Source organism: Akebia trifoliata, chromosome 7 (assembly GCF_017979445.1).
Source record: "Akebia trifoliata isolate Shusen 1 chromosome 7, ASM1797944v1, whole genome shotgun sequence".
In the NCBI taxonomy this organism is placed as follows: Eukaryota; Viridiplantae; Streptophyta; class Magnoliopsida; order Ranunculales; family Lardizabalaceae; genus Akebia; species Akebia trifoliata.
The window spans coordinates 6528186-6553462 of NC_141381.1; the positions used below are offsets into that span (position 1 = coordinate 6528186).

The window sequence follows — 25277 nt, forward strand, 5'->3', positions numbered from 1 at the left end:
CCTTGAGAGTCTCGAAAGAGAATTCCATCAATTGAAGCCTCTTTAACGATTTCAACAATATCCCATCAGACTGTAAGCAACAAACAACAGGCATCATTGCAATTGTGCATATGTTAAAGTATCAAATAATATAGTTTGAGCATGATTTAAAATGTTGTGTTATCTTGGAAAGTAAAAAAAATAAATCAAGTTTTTTAACTCGGATGAACTTTCTTGAACAATCTATAATTACTAGTCATAAGTCTTTATTTATGAAAGAAAAAAATAATAATGAAATTTTCGTATGATCAAAAATATTAAAGGCATAACAAACTGCATTATAACGAACATTAAGAGAATTTTCAAAACTAAAACTAAAATTAAAAATAAAATAAAAGGACTTGCTTATAATAGAATTTTGAGATAACAAGTTTTGCGTGTCCCAAATAATAATCCATACCCCCGTCAAATTTTTCATAGTTTGCATTTTGAACAAGAACTTGGGAGGGGGATACAAAAAAATAAAGTCAAATCTACTAGAACAACAATAAGTAAAAAAAAATCAATTCTTTCAAATCAAACATTTTTTATATTGAGTCACATCATCATCCACATCCTACATACCATAATTACTAGCCATTAAAAGATATAATTAATAGGAAAAATTATAATTATTTAATATTTAAGAAAATAATATGTCAACAAAAATAGGAGAGAAAAAAAAATAAAAAACTACATTAATTCTAAATAAATGATTTACAAAGAATAAAGTATAGAATAACTTTATTAAAATTATCTCACAAAAATAATAGAATTTCATTCAATGGTGTGTAGAATTCACATACCTCTTTCTGATGATGTGTTAAACTCATCGTGATTTAGAAAGATGATGACAAAAGCTAACAAAAGAATGTTATTTAAAATATTGAAATGAATAAATAAAAGAAATACCAAAAATAATTCATCTACCACCATAAAAAATATATGTTTAAATATTACAATCATATTGAAACATCTTTAAATAAAAAACACATAATGTTAAAAAATTTAAAATATTAAAATAAAAAATTCATATGGATCCATAACTACGTAACTCAATCAATCAAATTAATAATATCTGAAAAAAATTAGTAAGAAGGATATGTACAATAAAATACAATAATTATATTTACCCTTAAAGGATGATAATTAATCTTTTACGCAAACCAAGACATTCACAACTTTGGGACTTAACAAAAAATGAGATTCAATAATTATTCTACCCCTATTACTAAATACTGATTCCGATACTACAACGGATATTATAACGTCAAAATGTTACGAGCCATTCTTGCAAGTGTGAAAAATTTTGGACTATTATTTTTTCACCAAAGTAATATATCAAAATTATTATCATCTTCACCCAGTGAAAATAAGCCTTCATCTAGATATTTATTCAATTTGTTATTTTGAATTTGAGAACGTTTCTGAATAAATTTTTTGAATTCTTCATACATCCTTAAATTCTTAATATTAGAACTTCTATTACCAACTATACTCAAATCACCTTCGATCGAACCACTAGTTAGATCAATAAAAAAATCATCTAAAATAACATATTTGGAGTATAATACATTCATTGATTCCTTAACTTTCTTTATATGTATGTCAGCATCTTTCCCATAAATCTTAAAAATCACAAATTCAATGTATTTTATTTTACAACATCGATCAAGGACAACATCAATGCTCATCAACAAATTGTTATTACTCCAATACTTATAAAAAATTTCAATCATTTTAAAAGTTATTTGACGTACATAATCATACTCAAAGACAAATCATTGCTATCATAAATATTGAATATTTGACTCATAAGAAATGAAACGTAGTATCATATAATATTTTCAAACAATACAAATAATTCTCCCTACTTCTCATTCCTTTAAAGATGGTAAACATTTATAATCAGAAGCCAACTCTACTAATCGTTTATATACTGAACATACGATCAAAGCACTGTTAAGCATCAAATAGATATAATTCTCTCTATTTGATACATCCTTAGACACCCCTTTTCCAGTCAACCTAGTATGGGTCAATGCATTTGAAATTTTTTAATATTTAAATGCGAAAGATTTTACGAACTTTACACTTTAAAATCTTATTCAAATTCCATCAATCTCTTTTAACTCATCTTGAATAATTAAGTTTGTGAGCACTACATTTTATATGAAACAAATCGCCATTAATGATAACATCCTTTTGAAACATAATCAACCTTTGAGGTGTTTTGCCATTATACAGTTATTAAACGCATTATCGACTATGATTGAAATATCCTTTTATCAATATTTCAATCTAATACTTTTGTTTTAATAAATCTATTCAAAACTTTGTTAGAATGAAAATCTTGAATTAACTTATAAGATATGATTTTCTTATTTAGTATCTAATTATTATTTATGTAATGGTAAGTCATGCAAGAATAATTGAGTTCTTAATGATCAGATGTCTATTGATCTATTGTGAGACTATATCGAGAAGGTAATTAATCAAGTAAGTCTTGTAATTCAGTTTTCACTTTGTTATAAACTTTCATTAAATCAACCCGTCTTGTATTTTTGGAATAGAACTTGATCATGGGATTACTGCCATTGACGAATAATTGAAAATACTCATGCTTACAAATATTGAAGGAGTAATCATGCTTCACAATCATTTACGTAAAATCTATTATATATTTTTTAGGATCATACTTCTCAATTTGTCAATTTTGTGGGTTCTCTGTTAGATTTTGTAACCGACAATAATTGTTGTTTGATATCTTTATTTGATCTTCTCATACAAGTCTTTGTATGATACATTAAATGTGTAGTTCCCTTTGAACTAGAACCGTCAAATGCCCTCTTACAATATATACAAATTTCTTGAATGCTCCTATCTCCCAACTTCTTTTCATCAAATTTTAACCATACATTTGATCTTCTTTTTCGACTTTTAATTTTTAAGGATGTTGTCTCCTTTATAGTATCGAAATCTAGAATTATATTATTTGTATGTTCATCATCATTAAAATTATTATCAATCACAGATGAAAAAGCAGATGCAACACTAAGAGTTGTATTAGCTAATGGATTAAACATTTTCTTTATAACCGACAAAATACTAATAACATGTATATCCTACTTAGCTATTTGGATTAGTAATTAAATTATCAAACAAAAGATAATATATTCAACAAAGTGGATAAAATTCAAAATAAAATATCTTAAAGTGATACATGTCATCATGAATATTAATAAAGGATAATAATATTCAACATTGTTTCTACAAATTTCGAGCTTCGTACCGTGTTTAGTTCTAAAGGAGGGTGAATAGGATAATTAAATTTTTTTTTTTATGTATACAATTTTAACTTAGATTGATAATTTGACTATGTGTTATAGGTTATTTACCTAACATCGATTTTGCACTCATGTCTCTAATTTGTATTTAATGAAAATACACTTGAAATAAAAACATTCATTTCGTCATATCATTCAATGGCCCATTCATATAAGATTTACCTATTCAGCATATAAAGCATCTCATGATATTCAAGTGTAAATTACAAAATCATAAAACATACATGAGACATAAAATAATGTACCGACATTTATTCTCATAATGTATCTTTAGTTTGTAATGCAATTGAGGTTTACTAAGAGTCTAAACATTTATGGCATGTCATACAAAGTATAATATCCATTAATGACATACATTCATCTAATTATAAATTGATAGATGCATTTTCACAAAGACAAAATAAGCAATTTTATAGTGGTTCGACAAAATGCCTACATTTACTTCCAAGGTCACATTAGTAAAGATTTTGATGTTTACTAATTAATGAGAGTTATGATTCTCCTCGAATCCTACATAGAATTTTTATACCTATGCTAAATTCTAAAATCTTAAGGTCGAGAGAAACGCATCATCTCAAAATGTTGTCAGTTTTGTACCTCGAAAACATACGAACTTCTATGATTTTAACAAAAACTTGATTTTTGAAGGCTAAACCAAGTAATCACATTCAAGATTTTGAAAATATAGAATAAAATAAAAAAGAACTCACTCAACACTTTAAGGTTTGTTAATGACGATTTTGAGTTTTTCGAGTCCTTGAGCTCACAAGTACGTCTTGACAGTTAAATATTCAATCAAGCTTTCAAGTTCGTTGGTTCCTTGTGATTATTCCTTATATCTTCTATTTTTTCTCCTTGTTCCATGAATGTACCAATGTGTGTGCAAGGAAATGTTTGATGGTTGAAATGAGATCAAATAAGAGATTAAGATAGGTTGAGGGAAGGCTCATATAATGCTAGACTCTCATGGAGGTTGCTTGAGTTGATGATGCATTCAACTAAAACATGATCCTCCAATGTTGTAGAAAATACTTTCTAAGAAGGGGGAGGGGAGAGTACAAATTCTTTAGGATTGATCCAACCTAGAAATGAACTCAAATGATGAATTTTATACACATTTGAGAGTTTTTCAGGACCTACTGGGGGATGTCGATAGTTCAACTATCGAAAATATGACCGTTGAAGTGACTCTACCAATGGCTTTGGTGGACACCCTGACGGTCCTACTAAAATATGCTACTTGCTGCCAGGGGCCCTAGTCATTTAATTTAAGCTACATCATGGCTTTTGAAGTCGAGATTCTCTATTGCCACAAAATTAACAAGCGATCTCCTTTAATTCTTAGACTTTATTTGTACTTTGCACTTGAGGCCCATATTCTTATATCATATTATGTATCATTCTTATCTTGGAGACCATCCTCATAGAATTTCAATCCATTATAACTTACTTGAGCTACCAAGGGTTGATTTAAAGTTAAAGAAATTAAGATGTTTATTTTCAATTATTATTTTTCTTTTGGTTAATATTTTATATATGGAAAATGCTCAAGTGACTGTTCTAGGACACTGCATTTCACATCATGTCGAGGTGGAGGTGCGTACAAAGCCATAGATGTTTTTCTCGAGATACAAGTACAATTATCTATGATTCTGGGCGCACCTTTACGTCAGCACAATGTGAAACATAGTGTATTGTTTAGTCACTTTAAGATGACTCTTTTTATATAAAATGTTACATTCCAATGGACAGATGTTTGGAGACCATGATCATCGTGTTGGTAAAATAGTGACTGAATTATTCACCAATGCTTCTCATATAATTTGTCAAACATTTCTCATATCTTGGAGATTAGTCATCTTCAATCTTTGGGGTAAAAAATTTCACCTCACTTTATAATTTTCAATTATTATGATTATTATTTTTCAAATATTTCCAACCTTAAGATTTATCTACTTCAACCTTCAAGAGCAAAATAAGATTGTTGGAGTAAGTGATAAAATTCTAGATGGAAAAATTAATGGTTTTTTTACAAAGAATTAAGACAATGTTGAAAATGATGGATTGAATATGCATTAAAAATATATTAAAAATAATTTATTATGTAGGACAAAATTGGTTTTGGAAAGAAAGATAAATGATTTTGACTACAGGTTGAAGATGATGAGGGCATAAGAGTCACTTTCCATTAATCTATATGAAAAAAGAAAGACTGAGGTCAAGGGATATTCATCAACTTGAAAACATAAGGGTATCTCAAATATTTACCAAAGCTGAAGGAGTCATGCCTAAATCACCCAAAAAAACAAAAGAAATCTTGGATAACATCTTCGGATAACTTTTTTGCGTAGGTCCAATAGGTTGGCCAAACAGTGACAAAAAATCTCACTTTCAAAACTAATTCCCATTTATCTTTCCTTCAACTAAAGCGTTGCTGGACATATAGTGTCCAACGACGTTGGACACTAGAAGATTCCTCAAAACTTGTTATTGGGTGATTTAGACAACCCTCTCCATTTTAGTGAATAATTGAGGTACCCACTCCCGAGTTGCTTGATCTCGACCTTCTCTTAAAGAATAATATTAAATGACCTAACTATCTTTATCTATAAACTCAATAAAAAAAGAAAAGAAAAAAGAAACCCTTATTTTATGGCTCTTAAGTAAATTTCTTTTAATCTCTTTTACCTTATCCTCAATCCATCGTTTTTGACATCTCCTTGACCATCTACAAAAAAATCTTTGATTTTGATATTAAAAATTATAATTTTCTATTTTTTCAAAAATCTTATCTTGTCTTGAAATTTAAAAATTAAAATGTATAGGCTCTTAATATTGAAGATAATTGATTTTGAAAATAAAGAAATTAGGGTTTAAAGACAATTGCTTGTAAGAAAAAAAAATCACAGAATTTACGTTATTCCTTGAAGACAAGGGCATTCAAGTATTTTTTTTTTTTTTTTAAATCTATCATAGAAGACCGAGTTCAAAGATATTGCATTAGTGAGAACATACTGGTATCTCACATATTCTTCAAAAAATTGTGATAATCCGACTACCCCACGTGGCAAAGTCAATCGACTACGTTGAAATGACAAGTTCAAAAACTGTAAATCTACGTTCCTTGAGATACACGAGTGCACTTCCTCATTAAAAATGTATTTCGAGGGAACCATGTATCCTGAGAAGAACAAATCTACAATTTCCGAACTTGTCACATCACGTAGTCAATTGAGTATGTCATGTGGGGTAGTTAGATTATCATAACTCTTATCCAAAATGTATAAGGTAGTATCTAAAAAACCCAAAGTTCATTAAGTGAGGACATTCAAGTCATTTTAGTTAGTCTATCACAAGACACTGACTTCAAAGGGACATGTCATAAGTTTGAAAATATAAGATGTAACTCAAATATTCTTCTGAATCTAACTACCCCCAAAGTTTATGGTTGAAGAAGGAGACATATTCATGTAATTTTCTACTGGTCTATTACAAAAGACTAAGTTCAAAGGACCATGTCAACAGTTTTAAGACATAGGAGGGTATCGCACATATTCTCCAAAACATAGAGGGGGTACATCTAAAACACTCAGACTTCATTACCAAGCTACAGAGATGATGAAATACGGACCATTCCCCGATAAAAAGGATCGATCGCCCTGTTTTTCTCTTTCTTCAATATCTCAAGTGTCGAATCTTGACTGAGAAGAGAGAGAGAGAGAGAGAGAGAGAGAGAGAGGTGTGTAGTCGGGAGAGAAAGTAGGGAAGATTACGCGGGCAATGCTGAGACCGATTGGCTGTGATTCAACGATCTTTCGTGGCATATGGGGGGAGGAACTCTCGTGGATGGCGTTCGTCGCTGGTTTCAACGTCGTTCATCATCTTCATCTTCATCTTCATCGGTTATTACCAATCATCATAAACTCAACAGCAACAACAACAACAAAAGCACCAATCATGAATTTGTAATCGAAGAAGAAGACGGAGAAACAACAAGAACAATTTCAGAAGATCAAGAGGAGCTTAAGATCATCGAAGACTTTGATTTCTCTGGTTTGAAATTCATCAAAGTTCCTAAACGATTAAACATAATGACCACCATTGATTCTCATAAAAAGGTCACTGCTTTTCTTGAAATCTCTTTCTCTTACAGTGTCTGATTTATTTGAGAAGATAAGATTTGATAGTGAGAGATCAGTTGATTTGATTTTTTCTCGCTGTTTTTAATTTGTCTTTTTCTTAATTTATTTGGATCGTTTGTCTTGATTTGTTTGTTTTTCTGTTAGATTACGTCCTTTTTAGGTTCTATATTAAATTTCTGATTTTTCTCGAAATAAGTCACTTATTTTGTTTGTTTGTTTCATCCTTGATGAGTTTTGTTGAACCGATAATTCGGATTTTTTTGATCTCATTATATATTTATTTTATTTATTTCCATGTTCTCTGTGGATCGCGTTTGACTTTGATCTCGTTGTTTTCGATCTAATTGATGAAGAGAATAGGTTCCATTCTCTCTCTCTGTCAACTCAAGTAATCCTTTTGACGAACAACAACCAGGTCTTTCTAAAAAACTATATTTTTTTGTTGATTTACTTTTCTCTCTTTTAACCACTTTGAGTTGTTTTAATCTTCTAGGCCCATAGGACTTTTTGATTTGTTTGTATTTATGACAGGTTTTTTTTTTCATTCTCTCGGATTAATCCATTAATAAATCGTCTAATGTAGGACCATTTCTATTTAGAATTGTTATCCCATTCAACTTTTGGCCATTTCTACTTTAGCTTTCCTGTCTTGATTTCTTGGATTCAGTGAAATTTGATTAATTATTATTTAGATGTTTGTGGTATTTGATCGATCAACAAAAAAAACAGATGTTTGTGGTATTTGCTCAGCCTTAGGTTTTCTTATATTCATTTCTAAGTGTAATCTTAAATTTTGGCTTCTTGTTTATCTGTTGGTTGTCTTTGCCAGACTCCTTTTCTTTTTTTTATTTTTAATTTTTACCAAAGTGATAATAAACATTTAGGAAAAATATTGCATTTCTTAATTTTCCAGATGTCTTAGTTAGTCTCAGGTTACCTCATTTTGTCTTGGTGGTACAAACTCGCGAGTCATGTTTTCAAAGGCATTGAAATCTTATATGCCTTAAGGCTTGTCCCTGAGTTAGGTTCTCACAAAATGCCTTTAGTCTTTGAGGGAAGGGTGTTTTCCTTTTGAGGCTTACGCCTTTAAGTGGCATTGACCAAGCTTATTCACAAATTGCACCTTTTGAGTAAAGTATAAGTAAGTATGTCTTATGTCTACTATCATATATTTTTTCTTTTTTAGTTTATTTTCGTTGTCTCGTTACATAGTATTTATTATAATTTGAGTCATAATAATCTGACGCCCCCCTCTGACATATGCCCCCATCACATAACCATATATCATTTACCTCAGGATACACAAGAAAAAAGATTTATGGTTCTGTGAATCCCAAGGTAAATGATCTATGGTTCTGTGATGGGGGCGTATGTCAGAGGGGGACGTCAGAAAATCATTATTCTTATAATTATAAAGTTCTTTTCTTTGATGATTTTCTTGTTAGATGGGAGAGGGTGTCTAATCTAGGTGAGGGGTAGTTGCTGTTGTTTTGGGTGGTGTTTTAGTCTGTTTGTTGTAATTTCTCGGCCTGGTCATCCAGACCTCCCTTTTTCATAAAATTTATCTGTACTTATCAATATTAAAAAAAAAAATCTACATAAAGGTCCTTAACTATATATATTGTAATTCTAGCAGGTATTGCGGCTGCTGCTTCTTGTTCCACTATTTTTCTATTTTTTATTTCTCTCTTTACACCAAATCTATTCTCCTGTTTCTTCAAGCAAGTAAGTGTTGGTTTTTGTCGGGATTGAAACCTGGAAAGCTATGGACATGGTTCAGTTTTAAACAGTTTCATATTTGGATTTGTATTTTAAACATTGGAACATGAAATTGTTAATTTTTGTACAAGTGTCTTATGGGCAATGCAAAGTGTCTTATGTGCGCCAGAAGATTTTCCAATCTTTCAAGGTCTGGCTCGCCAAGGCCGTTTGCTGCTACAGAAGTCAAATTCATCTGTAACATCAGCTCTTCATATTCAACTCACTTTTTGAATGGAGATTTTCCCCTTCACCTCCACAGGAATCTCACTAGGTATATTATGAACGATCTTGCTTTGAATCAAGATTCTCACGTAAATTTATCTTCTACATGAAATGGATCTCTCATCAACTTGTACAAAATCGCTACATGTGGTCATTGAACATCGCAGAATTCCTCTCCAATCATGCACATACAATCTAAAGATGTTAACCCATCATAGGCTGGATGCTATGGAAGAACAAGCATCACACTCTTGGGTTCCAAAGATCGATCGGTAGCTCAAGTAGGTTGTTTAAGTTCCATTTTAATGGAAGAATAAACAACAATAAACCAACCAACAAGCCTTTTGACCTTAACCTGGTGAGAGGTTCTCCAACATTTAGATACATTGTTAGAAGTACCTCAATGTTGGTTTTGCATTAAAAAACATACCTACCAAAAGGGAATTCTATGAAGATAACTGAAGCTTGACCTGAGTCCGTCCAACACCTCCATTTCACCACATCTTTGTATGAAGGTTTCAAGGCCTTGAACCTCTAACTGACTCTGATAGAGATTGCAAATGCTTTTATTTTATTTTATTTATTATTTTACTTTCCCATCTCGAGTCTAATAAACATGGTTCTAGCTTGAGTGGCATGAGATTTATGGCTTTGAAGTTTGATGTGATGTTTCTTTCCTAAGAAACTTGTTACGGTCTTTTAAGAAAATGAAGCTCAACTTAATGAAATGAGGTTCAATTATTTTCTTTCTTGATAAATTGGTTTATGTGTTAGCTAAGGTTACTAACAACCGTTTGGTTTTACTCAGACCACGCTTGATACAGAATTCTTCACGGAGTATGGTGAGGCAAGTCAATACCAAATTCAAGAGGTCATTGGTAAAGGAAGTTATGGTGTTGTTGGGTCTGCAGTTGACACCCACACTGGAGAGAGGGTAGCAATTAAGAAGATCAATGATGTTTTTGAACATGTTTCTGATGCTACACGCATTCTGAGAGAAATTAAGCTCCTTCGGCTGCTCCGCCATCCAGATATTGTAGAAATAAGGCATATAATGCTCCCTCCATCTCGAAGAGAATTTAAAGATATATATGTTGTTTTTGAGTTAATGGAATCTGACCTTCACCAAGTGATTAAGGCAAATGATGATCTCACTCCTGAACATTATCAGTTTTTCTTGTACCAGCTTCTCCGAGCTCTAAAATATATACATACAGGTTAATATTTCTTTTGTTACAATCTTATTTTTAGGCTTTTATCTCCTCACTGATGATTGATGAACTTTTCTTGATTGCTTGCAGCAAATGTGTTCCATCGAGATTTAAAGCCAAAAAATATCCTTGCTAATGCTGACTGCAAATTGAAGATTTGTGATTTTGGGCTTGCTCGTGTATCATTTAATGACGCCCCATCAGCTATTTTCTGGACTGTATGTGGCTCTTATTGTGCAAAGAATCAGCATGTTTGCTATATTACACTTAAGTCCTTAACCTATGTTTGCTGCTTGTATTTTATTTTTGTAAGGATTACGTAGCGACCCGTTGGTATCGTGCTCCTGAACTCTGTGGATCTTTTTTCTCCAAAGTAAGCTGATTTCTATTCTAAATATGTGGATAGTTTATTGTTTTGGTTTCTGCTTCAGCTATCAATTTGGAGATGCTTTGGTTTTACTTCCTTGGTTTTGACAAGTTTTTATACCTTCGCATCTTAATCCTGGATATGTGATACTTGTGTGATTTTTTGGGTTTATGTGTACTCAACTTTTTAGTTTGATTGTTTTGGCATCCATAAAATTAGTGTGGCAATGTAGTACATAGCTAATCTAGCTGGTTTGGTTAATGACAGCACAGATCATTCGACACCAGTTGTATATTTTGTGACAAATGCATTACGTTTTCCCCTGTAATTTGTTCTTTGTTGTATTGGAGCTTGAATTGATAGTAAGCCTATACTTCTATCTTGTTAAAATTTACAAATCAAACAATAAATTTTATCTGTTTGATTAAGTGATTGATGATTCCAATCTTTAATTTATTCTTTTTACATAATTTTTCACTTTTGACTTCCTAACAGTCTGTTTGGGAGTGATCTTCAACTGAACTTTCAAAGTAATTGTGACTTGATTCTTTCACACACACACACACACACACACACACACACACACACACGTCACAATACTTCTAGACATGTACGAAGAAAATCATTTGACACATTAAGCGTGCCTCATTTCAACACAGTAAAATGAGACGTCCAACTTATTTTATTGCTTGGGTCTTTTAAAACTATTTGTAATTTTATATGACATTGAATAATTTAAGTTAGGCTCTGATATACATAGTTTACCTTTTCACTTTTCGTCAAGCATGTTTTCCAATCAGCTCTTTAAGGCTTCCTATAGTTCTGTTTCAGTGATACATTCATCATATCTAACCTATCAAACAGAAAAGGCCAGAAGGCATATCGAATCCGAGGCCAATTAGCTTGGGTGGGCATCATGTGTAAGATTATCAAACTCGGGTTGACTTTGTCGTTAATTATAAAAAAAATATTATTTTTGAACAATTACCAAATTTTATAAGCAAAAAAAATTATTGATAAGGTGGTTGTGATGACCAACAAAAAAGATACAAGAAATGAGCACACCTATGGAATAGAAATTCTACAAACCCATTCCATCTACCAGCAAAGTCCTCAAAGGAAAGAAGACAGCTCTAAAATCTTTAAACATCTTACACCAAAAATACAGATGTCAAAGAATAGACAATGAAAGATTGGCCAGTGACACCTCCTTTCCTTCTAAACATTAACTGTTACACTTGTTCCAAAGCCCCCAACATCTTGCAAATGGAAGAAGGCTCCAAAAACTCTCTTAGCCTCATGGAAAGAGTAGCACAAATCAACCCAAGATTCAAAAAGAGCCTGGACTGAACCTGGTAGGTACCCCATCACTCCAAATATACCCAAGAAGGACCCCACACATGTCAAGAGAAAAACAGTGGAGTAGTACATGATAAGCTCATTCCTCATCGTGCATACACAAACACATATTGGGACCTCTGAAACCACACGTAATAAGCTGATCCAATGTCAATATTCTCCTCATTTGCGCACACCAGATGAAAAAAAAAAGACCTTTGAAGGGACCTTTTGACCCCAAACTGCTCTAACATGATAACGCCTAGAAATGGATTGGACCATCGACTCGGAATGATTTTTTTTTTATGAGTGACTCATAGAATGATCTAAGTGAGAAAATCCTCAAGCGACTTCAAACTCTTGAATGAGTGTCCCTAGCCTCCTCTAACACTGACACATTGTCAAGACAATCTAGTAAGCCTGGTACCCCATCCATCTTCCAATTATTGACGTTTCTTCTGAATGCAAGATTGCACCCTTGCTTCCCCCCATCAAACCTAAGGAAAGAAACAACCAGGAGCCTTTTTTTAGAAGACAACGAGAAACCCCAAGAACCTAACCATGAGGGGGAACTCCCTACACCAAGTGTCCTCTTAGAATCTAGCTCTCCTCCCGGATCCCACCTTAAAACGAACCTTCTTACGGAAAGCAGGCAACACCTTAAGAATCCCTTTCCAAACGCCGCACCCATACGAAGACCGAGAATTTCTACTCTCTCAACCATAGGTGTTAACCCCAAATTTTGCTACAATGACCATCCTCTACACCAAACCTCCATAGCTACTTCCCTAATAATGTTGAATTCATAACACAAAGTCTTCTTATACCAAGGCCACCATATCATCCAAATCCTTTGGATGACACACCTTTTTCCAACTAACCATATGGTGCTTCCTCTTCCCTTGTCGTACCAAAGGAAGTCATGAAACAACTTCTCCAACTTGACCTCCACACTCTTAGGCAACGTAAAAGGGGGACAAGAAATATATTAGGATACTAGCCAAGACACTCTTTATGAGAGTAAGTTCCCTCCCTTACAAAGAAATGTTGACCCTTGTTAACAATTCGAAATATTGCAAAAATTCGATACGTGAAAAATTCCAGTTTTATTCGATTTTAGGTTGCAACAGTCAAACATTCGCCAAACGAGAAATATGTGGTATATATTTTATATGTATTTTATACGCCCCACATCAAAAACTTGGAGACAAATAATGTGATACATTTCGAAAGAGAGTCAACCTTTATAATAATATACTTATCATTATCTAATGGTTTTCAAGTTAGGAAGTTTTCAATAATGTTAGCTATGACTCTAGAATTTAGAATACATGGCATACATATAATAAATTAGAATCCAAAAAATAATTAATTCCTCCTCCACTTAGGCAATTCAACAAAGAATTAGAATGATTTAATTACCAATCTAAAAATCTAATAAAAGATTTACAATATTTTAGTAAAATTCTTAATCATATAATTTCTCAAGAAGACTTGAATAAGCAGAAACATCTAAATTTAATTAAAAAAAATTACAACTTAGATCTCAAGCAACCATCGAAAAAATAAAAAACATAGTAAACTAAAAAAAATCCAACAAAATATAGGAACATCCCTTGAGCTCGAATGAATGAGAGTGGGAAAGAAAAGGTGCCTATTCTTGCTGTTAAGAGAAAGAAAAATATAAAAAGAGAATCAATAAAAAAAATTCTAAAGAGTTGCATATATAGATTGATTCGATTTCAGTTCTTCTCTACGAACTTGTAGAGATTGATACGATTTCAAATCTACTTTTTCGTTGCTTTCAAGTCTGATTTTTTAATTTCTTTTGATCGATTTACCAAAGAGAGAGTGAGATAGAGACCTGCCTGAAGGGGTTGTTGGAGAGTGGAGACAATGGAGTGATTGAGCAGTCCAACCGGTGGAGGAGAGTGGAGCTTTGTTAATAACTTAATTTAATGTCATTTTTTTGCTAAATATTACACTATTCATAAAAATTCGTTTTCTTGTTAAAATACGTGAATTTTTTTTGAAAAGAGTGGACAATTAGCTAAGCAGCTGGTGAGTAGCAAAACTGATTGCAAAAGAGGGTAAATCGGCCACATTAAAATTACTATCTGGGGATTTGATATCCAAAAACTGCTCAGCAACAATTGGACAAATGGGTAATGCTGCGGTGAACCACAAAAGTTTGGGTAGAGCCGGATCTAAGCATTGGCTAGGTAAGCATCTTGTAGTAAGAGGAGTAGTTATGAACCCTGTAGACCATCCCCTTCGCTCAAGTATCCGAGAGAATAATACTTTTATTAAAAAAATTAAAAAATTCGTGAATTTTTCGCGAATAAAATGGTTGATTGATAACATGGATCTTGATTGCCACGAGAGAATCCATCTACTGACTTTCTCTACTACCATATCCCACATAGCCTTGCTCTTGTAAGGCACTCCAAGAGGCAATCCCAAGTAAACAGAAGGGAGAACCCCTACTTGGCACCCCAAAAAAGCTATCAACAATTGAACCTTCGGGACCTCCCCTACAACGAGCATTTTACTGTTGTGGAGATTCACAACCAAACCTGAAGTGGCCTCAAAGCAAGTAAGAATCCCCCCAAGAACACTCAACTCTCTCTTGGACTACTCTGCAAAGACTAATAAGTCCTCTGCAAGTTGGAGATGACTCCTTGTCGGAACCCCCTGGCTTGTGGAAAAAAACCACCAAATCACCATTCGTCATTGTCTTGTTTACCATCCTATCAAGCGCTTCAGCGATGATAATAAACAGGAACAAAGACAACTGATCTCCTTGTCTCAACTCAACCCCCTAGAGCTTCTGAAGAAATCATTTGGAGACTCGTTTATCAAAATGGAGAGCGAAACATTAGAAACACACATCATCACCCATTGGGTGAATTCATCTATCCCCAAAACCCATCCGCCCAAGCATGTACCTGAGGAAGCTCAAATTGAAGTATCCAAATATCTTGAGTATTAGTTATATTTTGTTATTTTAAATTTCAATTTCAATACCTATTTTGATTAGCCTGGACAAGGAATTTTTTTGGATTTTTTTTTTATAGTGCGAGATAAAACAAATGGTTATAAAAATGATGGGAATATCGATGAGTTGTTATCAAAATTGTATCGATGAGTTTTTATCAAAATTGTAGGTATATATATATATATATATATATTAAATATTAGTTATATTCACGGTTTTGAATTTCGATTTCAATACCTATTTTGATTAGCTTGGAAATGGAATTTTTTTTTCTTTAGTGCAAGTTAAACAATGGTTATAAAAATGTTATGGAAATATCAAGGAGTTTTTATCGAAACTACAAGAAATGTCAAAATATATTTTAAAACGCATTCATAAGCCATAAAATTAAAATAACAAAAAAACATGGGAAGAGTGCAAATGAGTTTTGACAATGTTCTATAATGCGTATGCAATGTAAGTGTGGAAAACAACAATATTATGTATGGAAATGAGGATAATAACGTCACAATTAACTGCGTATAAGTTAATATGTAAAACACTTGTCTAATGAAGAAATTCTTAAGTTTTATTTCATGCATTATTATATATATATATGTTTAAAATATGTATGAAAAAATTCATCATATTCAAATAATTAGAACATAGATGATATGGGCATTCTATATAATAAGCATACTAATATTCTTAAAATACAACTATTTATAATTTATTTTTATCGTAATTGAATATTTGTGCTTTTTTTTTTAATTTGTGTCCATTATTATTATGTGTGATTTCTAAGTTATTTTTTAGATTAAATTAATAAGTTTATAAGTTTTATAAATTCTATGAATATTTTTAGAGTAGTTTTGTTTTCCAACAATGAGTTTTTCACTCAAAGTTTACTACTGATCAAAATATTTTCACCGAGATCTTGCATTTTTATGCTTAAAATTTGTTGAAATTCACTGTTCACCAAAATATTTCCCAAGATGAATATTGCTTTCACTGAAATAAAATAATAATAGGTTAAATTCCTTGTCGGACATTGTGGAGATGGAAATATTTTGGTATTATAATGTGCTTCACATAATCTTTTTATTTTATTTTGGATTTGTTGTTTATTGCAATTGATGACCTAGCTGTTGGTAAGGATGTTTTCATTCTTAGCAAGCGATCTCTAACAGGATCTAGTCTCACCGATTCTAAACTACTGGTTATTTTTAGCAATTTGTCAGTGAGCTACTCCATTTATGACTTATTTGGTTTATAGATTAGTATTGAATTGTGTTTAATATAATTGTAGATGAGAATTTACAAAGACCAGTTTCTTATGCTTTTGTTTCTCCTTTTGCAGTACACTCCTGCAATTGATATTTGGAGCATAGGATGCATATTTGCAGAAATGCTTACTGGAAAACCACTGTTCCCTGGGAAGAATGTGGTGCATCAATTGGATCTCATGACTGATTTGCTAGGCACCCCTTCCGCTGAATCCACTGCACGGGTCTGCTTTCTCTCTCTGACACACAAACATTGGGATATGTATTATAGTGATAAATATATATCGGACTGCTGGATTTCATGTTTTAACGATCCAGTTCATGTGTTGTATAAATTTTGAAAATTACTCTATACGACATAAACTTTGAAAGTTGATATAAAAAAATGTTATTTCCTACTGTAATGGTCATTAATTTTGAAAAAAAAAATCAAAATAAGGCCTCCATATATGTTCTAGTTGCTTTTATTGCAAACAAGAAATGGCTGGGAGAAGGTTTCAGTTTGTTTAAAATCGCAAGTTTGAGAGTGTTGATGCCACGACTTGGATTCAAAACGCACTTTAACCAACTAATTACTGACTACTACTTGCTTGCCTATAAAAAAAATAATGGTCACGATGGGCTAAAATATTCCTTAGCATACATTTATAATGGCTTCCTGTCATCATTGTTATGATGGCTATTATATTACCTTTACAATAGTAATTAAACCATGGTCTCTCTCTTATATCCATTAATCAACTGTCTTGCTGTTGCTGATAGAAAATGTGTGCTGAGAAACATGAAAAAAGTTTAGAACATTAGGCTAATGAATTATGGTTGGTGCACAATCTTCCAACATTGCGTATAGAAATGATACTTCTTAGAATTATTTTATTAACTTTATCAAAACTTGCTTCATGTATCAGATTTCTTACTCTGTTCTAAACTTTGTTCTTGTACCATGTTTTCTCATTGATTTAATCTTTCATAACATCCAGATTCGAAATGAAAAAGCTAGAAGATATTTAAGTAGTATGCGGAAAAAGCCAGCAGTTCCTTTCACTCAGAAGTTCCCTAATGTAGATCCATTGGCTCTACGTTTACTTGAGCGCCTGCTTGCATTTGAACCAAAAGATCGTCCATCTGCTGAAGAGGTAAAATTTAATAAATGAGAGATATTAAAAATGCAAAATAAATTTCTGTTGCCATAATGAAAAATCTCTAGAATCTTATCAATTTCATTGGTTACGTTTTTTGTTTCAGGCACTAGCTGATCCATACTTCCGGGGTTTGGCAAATGTGGATCGTGAACCGTCAACACAACCCATTTCAAAACTTGAGTTTGAGTTTGAAAGGAGGAAATTGGCAAAAGACGATGTAAGGGAGTTAATCTATAGAGAGGTATGGCCGAACAACTTGGTTCTTGCTATAACGGTACTATTGCTTTCATCTACGTCAAACTTTTACTTATAATAGATTTTCTTTTAAAAGTAAACAGATATTGGAGTATCATCCTCAGATGCTGCAAGAGTATCTTCGTGGAGCAGATCAAACTAGTTTCATGTACCCAAGGTCAGTCATTCACTGCATTCTTTCATGAACCAAGTTTATTGTCATTCTCAGTTTTCACTTGTTGTTCTAGATAATTTCTTTCAGCTAAATAAGCGACACCTCAGTTAGGGCTTATATTGCTTTTGTTAATATCAAGGTTCCTGTTGCTTAGGTCTTGACTTTCATGGTCATTAATAGCATTTAAATTTTAAAACTATTACAACAATGCAATTTTGTTAATTATGTTGTATGTTAGAATATGCTTGCTTTCTTGATTACGATGTGTCAAGGTTTACATGAAATTCTAGGCAGTCCACATGGTACTCTCATGTACTCCTTGGATGCAGTCTCACCACTAGATCTTCCATCCCATCATGAATGTATACCATAACACCACTTACCTTTTGAATGTAAAGCCTTAAAAACTAACTGATAATATGAGGCAGGCAAGGTGGTAAACCTAATATCACCAATTTGACAGGGGGGTCTTTCTAAGATAACCTTTTTGGGTATTTTAGAAATACCCGCCTGTTAAATTGGTGATATACCCCCTTGCAAAATGCAAAATTAGGTTGACCCCCCTTGACAGTTAGTCAATGTTGCTTTTTCTTGATGATTAAACTATGAAATTTTGATTTAGTAATTTTAGTATTTGAAGAGCATTTTGGGGAAAAAAAAATCAAAATTTTGTTAAATCATCAAGAAAACTCAACCTTGACTTACAGTCAAGGGGGGTAAACCTAATCTTGCATTTTGCAGGGGGTAAACCTAATATCACCAATTTAACAGGGGTATTTCTAAAATACTTGTTTTTACACATGCTAAATTTACTTAGCTTGTAACATGATGTGTTATGTTTGTTTTCAGGGTTATTTGATCATTTCTTATTTCCATTGTTTTCGAAAACTAGGTTTGTTCCACGCCAGATGAAATATTTTCACGAAAGAAACCTATTTGCAAGCTGACTAAATTTCTTTGAAAGATTTCAAGCACTAAGATTCTACAAAGACCTATATAGTAGTTTGTGATTGCAATTAACGTTCTCTCTTTATTTCAACACAGTGGAGTTGATCGATTTAAGCGACAATTTGCCCATCTTGAGGAGCACTATGGTAAAGGTGAAAGAAGCAGTCCACTCCAGAGGCAGCATGCCTCTTTGCCTAGGTAAAATATTAAATATCAAATGTTTGTCATCAATATTCTTATGGTTTTACTCTTTAATTTTATTTAATCTTGCATCTTTTATGTTAGTACTTGCTTTTTAATTCAGAGAAAGGGTCTTAGGACCTAAGGACGAGGTTGCTGACCAAAATAAGGACTTCGAAAAGCGAACTTCAGCGTCTATTGCTCGTTCAACCCTTGAAAGTCCACGGAAATCGAACCAAAATGAAGGATCAGAAAATGGGAACTGGGATGCAACAGCTGTACAGAATGGCATGAACAGACCTAACTGTAGTGCCCGAAGCCTGTTAAAGAGTGCTAGCATCAGTGCTTCACAATGTGTAGTTGTCAAAGAGAGAAGAGATTCAGAGGTAAAGTTCTCTTTCCCATTCTGATCTTCTGAACTTGGTTTTGTTTCTCTGCTGTCCTTGTAAATCACAGATAAATGTGATCAGTGTGCATATCTTAATTTTATACACATGATATGGTAGTCTTTAAGGAACACTTTCAGATTTTGAGGTATGTCACTCTAACCAACCAACTGCTCCAAAAGATCGATCTGTTGGAGGGGTAGAACTATGAATATGGTCATGGGGCTTAAGTGGGGTATGACACACCCGAGAGCGGAGGAAAATATACACTGAACACTCCCGCTCACTCATAAGGGTGGAAAGAATCTAACTCGTGACCTATACGAACCTAGCGCTCTGATAACATGTTAACCAACCAACTACTCCAAAAGACCGATCTGTTGGAGATGGGAGGAACCTTGAATATAAGAGGGTCATGGGGCTTAACTGGCATATTACAAACCCGAGATTGGAGGAAAATATACACTCAACATGTTAAGGAAATTTGGACATTGATTTCTGAGGGGTAAAACTCTGCACCAGTGATCTTCTTGAAACTTACTGATCCGTTCCCTATTCTAAAAGCAATCTTTTGTCTAAACTCCAGAAGAATATTGTGGATTCCTCTCCAAAGGCTACACCAGTAAACAATATGCTTTGACTCACTTTCCCAACCAAAGATATGGTTGTCGTATTTTTTCTTAATGATCTCCTTCTTTATGATATATATCTCCTCCCCAAACCTCCACAACTATTTTCTAGGGAGTGCCTGATTCATCTCTCCTAGGAAGACAAATATGATTCCACTTAACAAGATGAATTTTTTTGATAATTTCTATTCCCTTGTCATTTGATAAGAAATTTCTAATGATCTATTAGGCATAATGAACAGAGGTAAGAAATAGATTGGAATAGTTGATAAAGAGTACCTTTGACTAATGTTACTTCCCCTCCCTTAGAAATGTATTTCGATTTCCAAGAACATACACTCAGTGTTTGAGTCTCAAATAGATTTGCTTCTATAAGCTACTCCCAGGGAAGACCTAAGTAAGAGGACGGGAGAGATTTAACTTTGCAACCAAGCAAACCTGCAAGATGGGTAATGTTTAAAGTTGGTCCAAACTCGAATATCTTACTCCTTTCTTTCTTGTTTTTAGTCTCTTTGTGTTTCCTCCAGGGTTTTTGGTCATCTCGACCACCCCTCCTTAATAAAGTTTTTTAACCTATAAAAGAAAAAAAAAGCCTTACAAGAAAGAAAAAAAAAAATGATTATGTCATCCACAAATTGTAAATGAGAAACTTCCAGCCCTTTTATTACATGAAGTGTTTTCTGTTTAGCGATTCCAACACCATCTGAATCATAACAAGATGGTCTGGGATTCACCTCTCTTCATAGCATGTTCATGAACATAAAATAGGGTTTTTGCGGCACTAATTTTTCCATATTTAATGGTATCAACAACCCAAACCATCACTTTTGTTGTTTAATGAAATAAATTATGTGTAAACATCTACGATGAAAGCGAATCATAGAACTCGTAATAACAGAACAACATCTTTTAACTGAAATGCATCTATCCATAATATTAGTGCCGATCTCTCTTGGGGTTGACCAACTATTGTTTAATATATTTTTTCACAGGAAGAACCAATTCCAGAGCAAAATGATGAGGCAGTCAATGGATTGTCGCAGAAGTTAGAAACACTATATGCCTGATTCTCAGCTTGAATTCTTGCTTTGCCTGTATCCACTAAATTTCACATAGAAGACAGCTATCAAATATGGTATGGTTAGAGCTATATTATTGTTTTTGTTTATTGTATGATTACAATCAAATTAAAAAAAATTATAAAAGAAGAACTGTTGTCATTGTTGAATTAGCTGCTATTTATGATTTTGGGATTTGGTGTTAGTTGAAATTCTTTTTCAATTTGTAAAATCTTTCAGTGGCTTTACTTATTTCAACATCCCCATGTGAGCTCTATGTTGTATTTTGATAATATGCCTCAATTGCATGGACCTTCATCACTCATACTGGCCGAATCCTGGACCATTAACTGTGTATCCTGATTACAAGACAATATCATCATCAAAGCCTCATCACGGGATTTTTGGTTGGTTAAATAAGGCATGTTCGTTCATTCAATATTGTCAAGAGTCATGTCTTTTATTATTAAAGTGCATTCATATCTGCTTTCACTATTTCAATCCACGTTCTTTGGAATTTTTTTTATTGTTCTTTTAGAATTTTCAACCATTTTCCTTCAAACCAGGGGATTGGAATTGGTCTCAAATCAATTAAATTGGCTCTCCCATGTCCCTCGGCCTCTGGAAAAAAATGGGTTTTTTTCCTCTTTAGTATTATAGAAATATAAATGGTTTGCACGTCGTTCTTATTTGAAGGTTAAAAGTAAATTTATTGAGGAGGCACAACTATCCCTCACATATTTGATTAAGAAATGATATGATATTAGTTATTATAAGGGGTGCAACTTAATCTGGTTCAAACCGAGAATCGAAACAAATTGTGAGTTTTGGACTAGTTTGAATCGGTTTGGACCGACTATCAATTTGATTTTGGGTTAACAAAATAAAGAACCGATTGATTCGATTTGATTTTTAGTTCAGGCTTTGTAAAGAATCAAATCAAATCGAGAACCGGATGTATAGTATGCAATGGTGTAGAGATCCTATGAAACAATCAAACATTCCTTTTGAATAATATTATATTACTTCCATAATTATTACTTTCACCTTTTTCCAATATTTTTCTTTTAAATAGTATTATATTACTTCTATCATTATTATTTTCACATTTTTCTTTTAAATAATATTTTATTACTTCTATCATTAGTACTTTAAAAAAAAAGATGAATCTCCAACAAAACAATCAAAAATTTATATTTTTCTTTTAAATAATATTATATTTCTTCTATCATTATTATTTTTATTAAAAAATATATATATATTTTTTTCAGGCAACCCATAGAATCAAACCGAACTAAAATCTGTTTGATTTGGTTCAGTTTTGGTTCTCACATAATCGAACCGACCTAGGTTGGTTTGGTTCTGTTTTTTCCCAAAATTTAACGAAGTTGCACCCCTAATTATTACTAGGATGCGACTTTGCTGTTGGCAGCAAATATGGTAAAAATATAGAAATTAAACTATTTTATCTTCAAAATTGAAAGCAAAAGCAGGAAACTCAGAAATAAATTACCGGAGTGAAAGTAAGGGTCGGTTTGCATTATAGGAAGACAAATAAATTAGAAATTTGCTTATTTTTCATCAAAATCTGAAAAAAAAAAAAAAAAAAAAAAAAACAAATTGAACAAAAAAAACCAAATGTCTGGGTTTTTTTCTTTGGGACTTAAAACCAATATCATTCAAAGAATCACACTAAGAATTCAATAAAACAAAAAAAGGATTAATTGGTCTGCCAAATGCTTAAGACCATCCGACAACTCCATATTCCAATTATTATCTAGGTCAATCTAAAAAGCTTGGATCAAGATCAAGGAATAGATGCAAATCCTCGTGCTTCTGCTTCAAGGTGCGTACTCACAAAGATGAGTCAAGAAAGCTATCCTCACCAAAAAGACAACCTTTCAAGAACATGCCTCCAATTTAATCATCCAACTTTAACTCTATGGCCACCATTCTTCTTTCTCTTTCTCTCTTTATAAAGATAAAACCAAAGTGCATGCCTCCAATTTAATCATCCAACTTTAATTCTATGGCCACCATTCTTCCCAATCTCTCTCTCTATCTTTATAAAGATAAAACCAAAGGTACCAAAAATGGCTATTTTGAGAATTTTTGTTTGGAGTTCCTTTTAATAGGGTGACATTACTAAAATCATAATAGGCCAACTTTAGGTTCACCAAACACACACATATTTATATAAAGCAAGCCAACATCATGGATTTATTACATACTATTAGGAATATCACATCATTGCCTCCCAAAAAGATGTTAGCTAGCTATCACCTTTTTTCCTTCTTTTTCATTTTTTGATAGGTGTGATGGCTGGGTTTTATCCCAAATCTATAGTATTGCTAGGAGGTGGCACACACACATTAGTCTATCTCTTTTCCCATAAAGTAACAATTTTTTTCATGAATTATATCCATCAGCTTCTCCCACTCTGATCTGTTAATAAACAAAAGTCAGTCCATGCAAAGTGAAACCTCAACTTGTTTGGAAAAAAAAAAAAAACTTACCTCTAGGGTTGTTGAGTTCAATGGTTGAACGAATATAATTGTTCTCAAAAGAATTGTGATAGAGAATAAATAAGAAGAGGATATTGAAATTCTAAATCAAATCAACGATGAAGAGAAATTGAAATGAAAACCTATAAAACAATTCGTAACCATTTGATAGAAATCAATGTATTTGTTGTCATTGTTATCTGTAAAATCTCCAATTGTTTTAAGTATGGAGATTAGAAAAAGAATAAATCAGTGAAACTATATATAAAAGTTGCAATCATTAACCAACATTCTCTCTCGGTTGAAAAGTAAAGTTGATCTTTAGTGTTCCCCAACAACCATTTATAATCAATCTATTTCATCCTCATCAATGCCTTATCTTAAAGATCTGGAATCGGTTAAACAAATCCTGTTATTCCACTCTACTATGTCCAAATCCACGTCTTTTATTACTGAAAATTCTCTGGTGTTAGTGAGTTTATTGTAATAATCAACGTATGCTTCTGGCAATTTTCAATGAATCCCTTACAATAAATGGACAGAAGAAATGGAGGCGACTCGGTCTTGGCGTCTCATCTTGTTCACATACGATACAGAGATGACGTCACTCTCGGTCTTGGATGATTTTCAAAACAAATCAATGGACATGAGACGTAAAGAAAGAAATCCAATTGAAATGAGAAACTAAAAAAATGAAAATGTCGAATAGCAGAAATTGAAAAACAAATATAGAAATGCGGATTCATTTATTTTTCTTCACGACCATGAGATGGAAAGAAATGTCTTATTATCAACTTATATTCATTCTTTCCTCCTAGTTCTACACTGTGTATTAAAAATATAGAAATTATTCAAAGAAAATGAGAAATCAAGATGGTAGAGGAAGTATCTTTCAAACTCCATGAGTTTGGCAAAAACTTGAAGTTCTATAATGGAAATGAATATTAACAATGAAACCTCAACACGATCTCACAAGAACTGAGTGAGAGGGAGAGTACGCAAGAGGATCAATCTGTATTGCTGGGAAGTTAAACCTTAATACACCATTATGAAAACTAGAATAAAAACAAAAAATAAAATAAAATTTTTGCAATCCATATTTGAAGAGAGAGAGAGAGAAAAGTTCATCAAAACTCTATGGAAAATAAATACTTCAGCTTATTAATTGACCAGCGTTCTTTTCTTCAGTGGTACCTGCATTACTTACTTGAACAAAATCTCCAAGTTCTACACGAAATACTATAACTTATAATTAATGATAATTTTCAGTCAAAAAGTGGATTCTACTATTTTTATGTTTTGGTTGTCCATAGGTTCTCATGCTTCACCTATCTCCTCATATAGAACTTCAA

General features: G+C 32.6%; 1 protein-coding gene across 3 annotated transcripts; it reads left to right on the top strand.

Annotated features, from left to right (window-relative positions):
* The first annotated feature begins 6975 nt into the window (after window positions 1-6975).
* LOC147398135 (mitogen-activated protein kinase 9-like) lies at window positions 6976-21673 on the top strand. Of its 3 annotated transcripts, XM_086447289.1 has the most exons (12): window positions 9200-9539; window positions 9658-9848; window positions 10299-10707; window positions 10792-10919; window positions 11015-11074; window positions 16744-16893; window positions 17650-17805; window positions 17915-18052; window positions 18150-18223; window positions 19265-19366; window positions 19473-19734; window positions 21356-21673. In XM_086447289.1, the coding sequence occupies exons 2-12, from the start codon at window positions 9714-9716 to the stop codon at window positions 21428-21430; spliced, it is 1689 nt and encodes a 562-aa protein (XP_086303415.1). In that variant the 5' UTR covers window positions 9200-9539; window positions 9658-9713; the 3' UTR covers window positions 21431-21673. The 3 variants fall into 3 exon arrangements, with proteins under 3 accessions (XP_086303416.1, XP_086303414.1, XP_086303415.1); XM_086447288.1 differs by lacking the exons at window positions 9200-9539; window positions 9658-9848 and adding an exon at window positions 6981-7483; XM_086447290.1 differs by lacking the exons at window positions 9200-9539; window positions 9658-9848; window positions 21356-21673 and adding an exon at window positions 6976-7483 and having other exon boundaries at window positions 19454-19640.
* Window positions 21674-25277: the final 3604 nt, after the last annotated feature.

What these genes read in the sequence shown, in the direction of transcription:
- LOC147398135 (XM_086447288.1), top strand. Translation starts at nt 7,190, where the DNA reads ATGGGGGGAGGAACTCTCGTGGATGGCGTTCGTCGCTGGTTTCAACGT. An exon ending in GTGGATCTTTTTTCTCCAAA is followed by an intron (nt 11,075 to 16,743) that starts GTAAGCTGATTT and finishes CTCCTTTTGCAG; the next exon opens with TACACTCCTGCAATTGATAT. An exon ending in ATCGTCCATCTGCTGAAGAG is followed by an intron (nt 17,806 to 17,914) that starts GTAAAATTTAAT and finishes TTTTTGTTTCAG; the next exon opens with GCACTAGCTGATCCATACTT.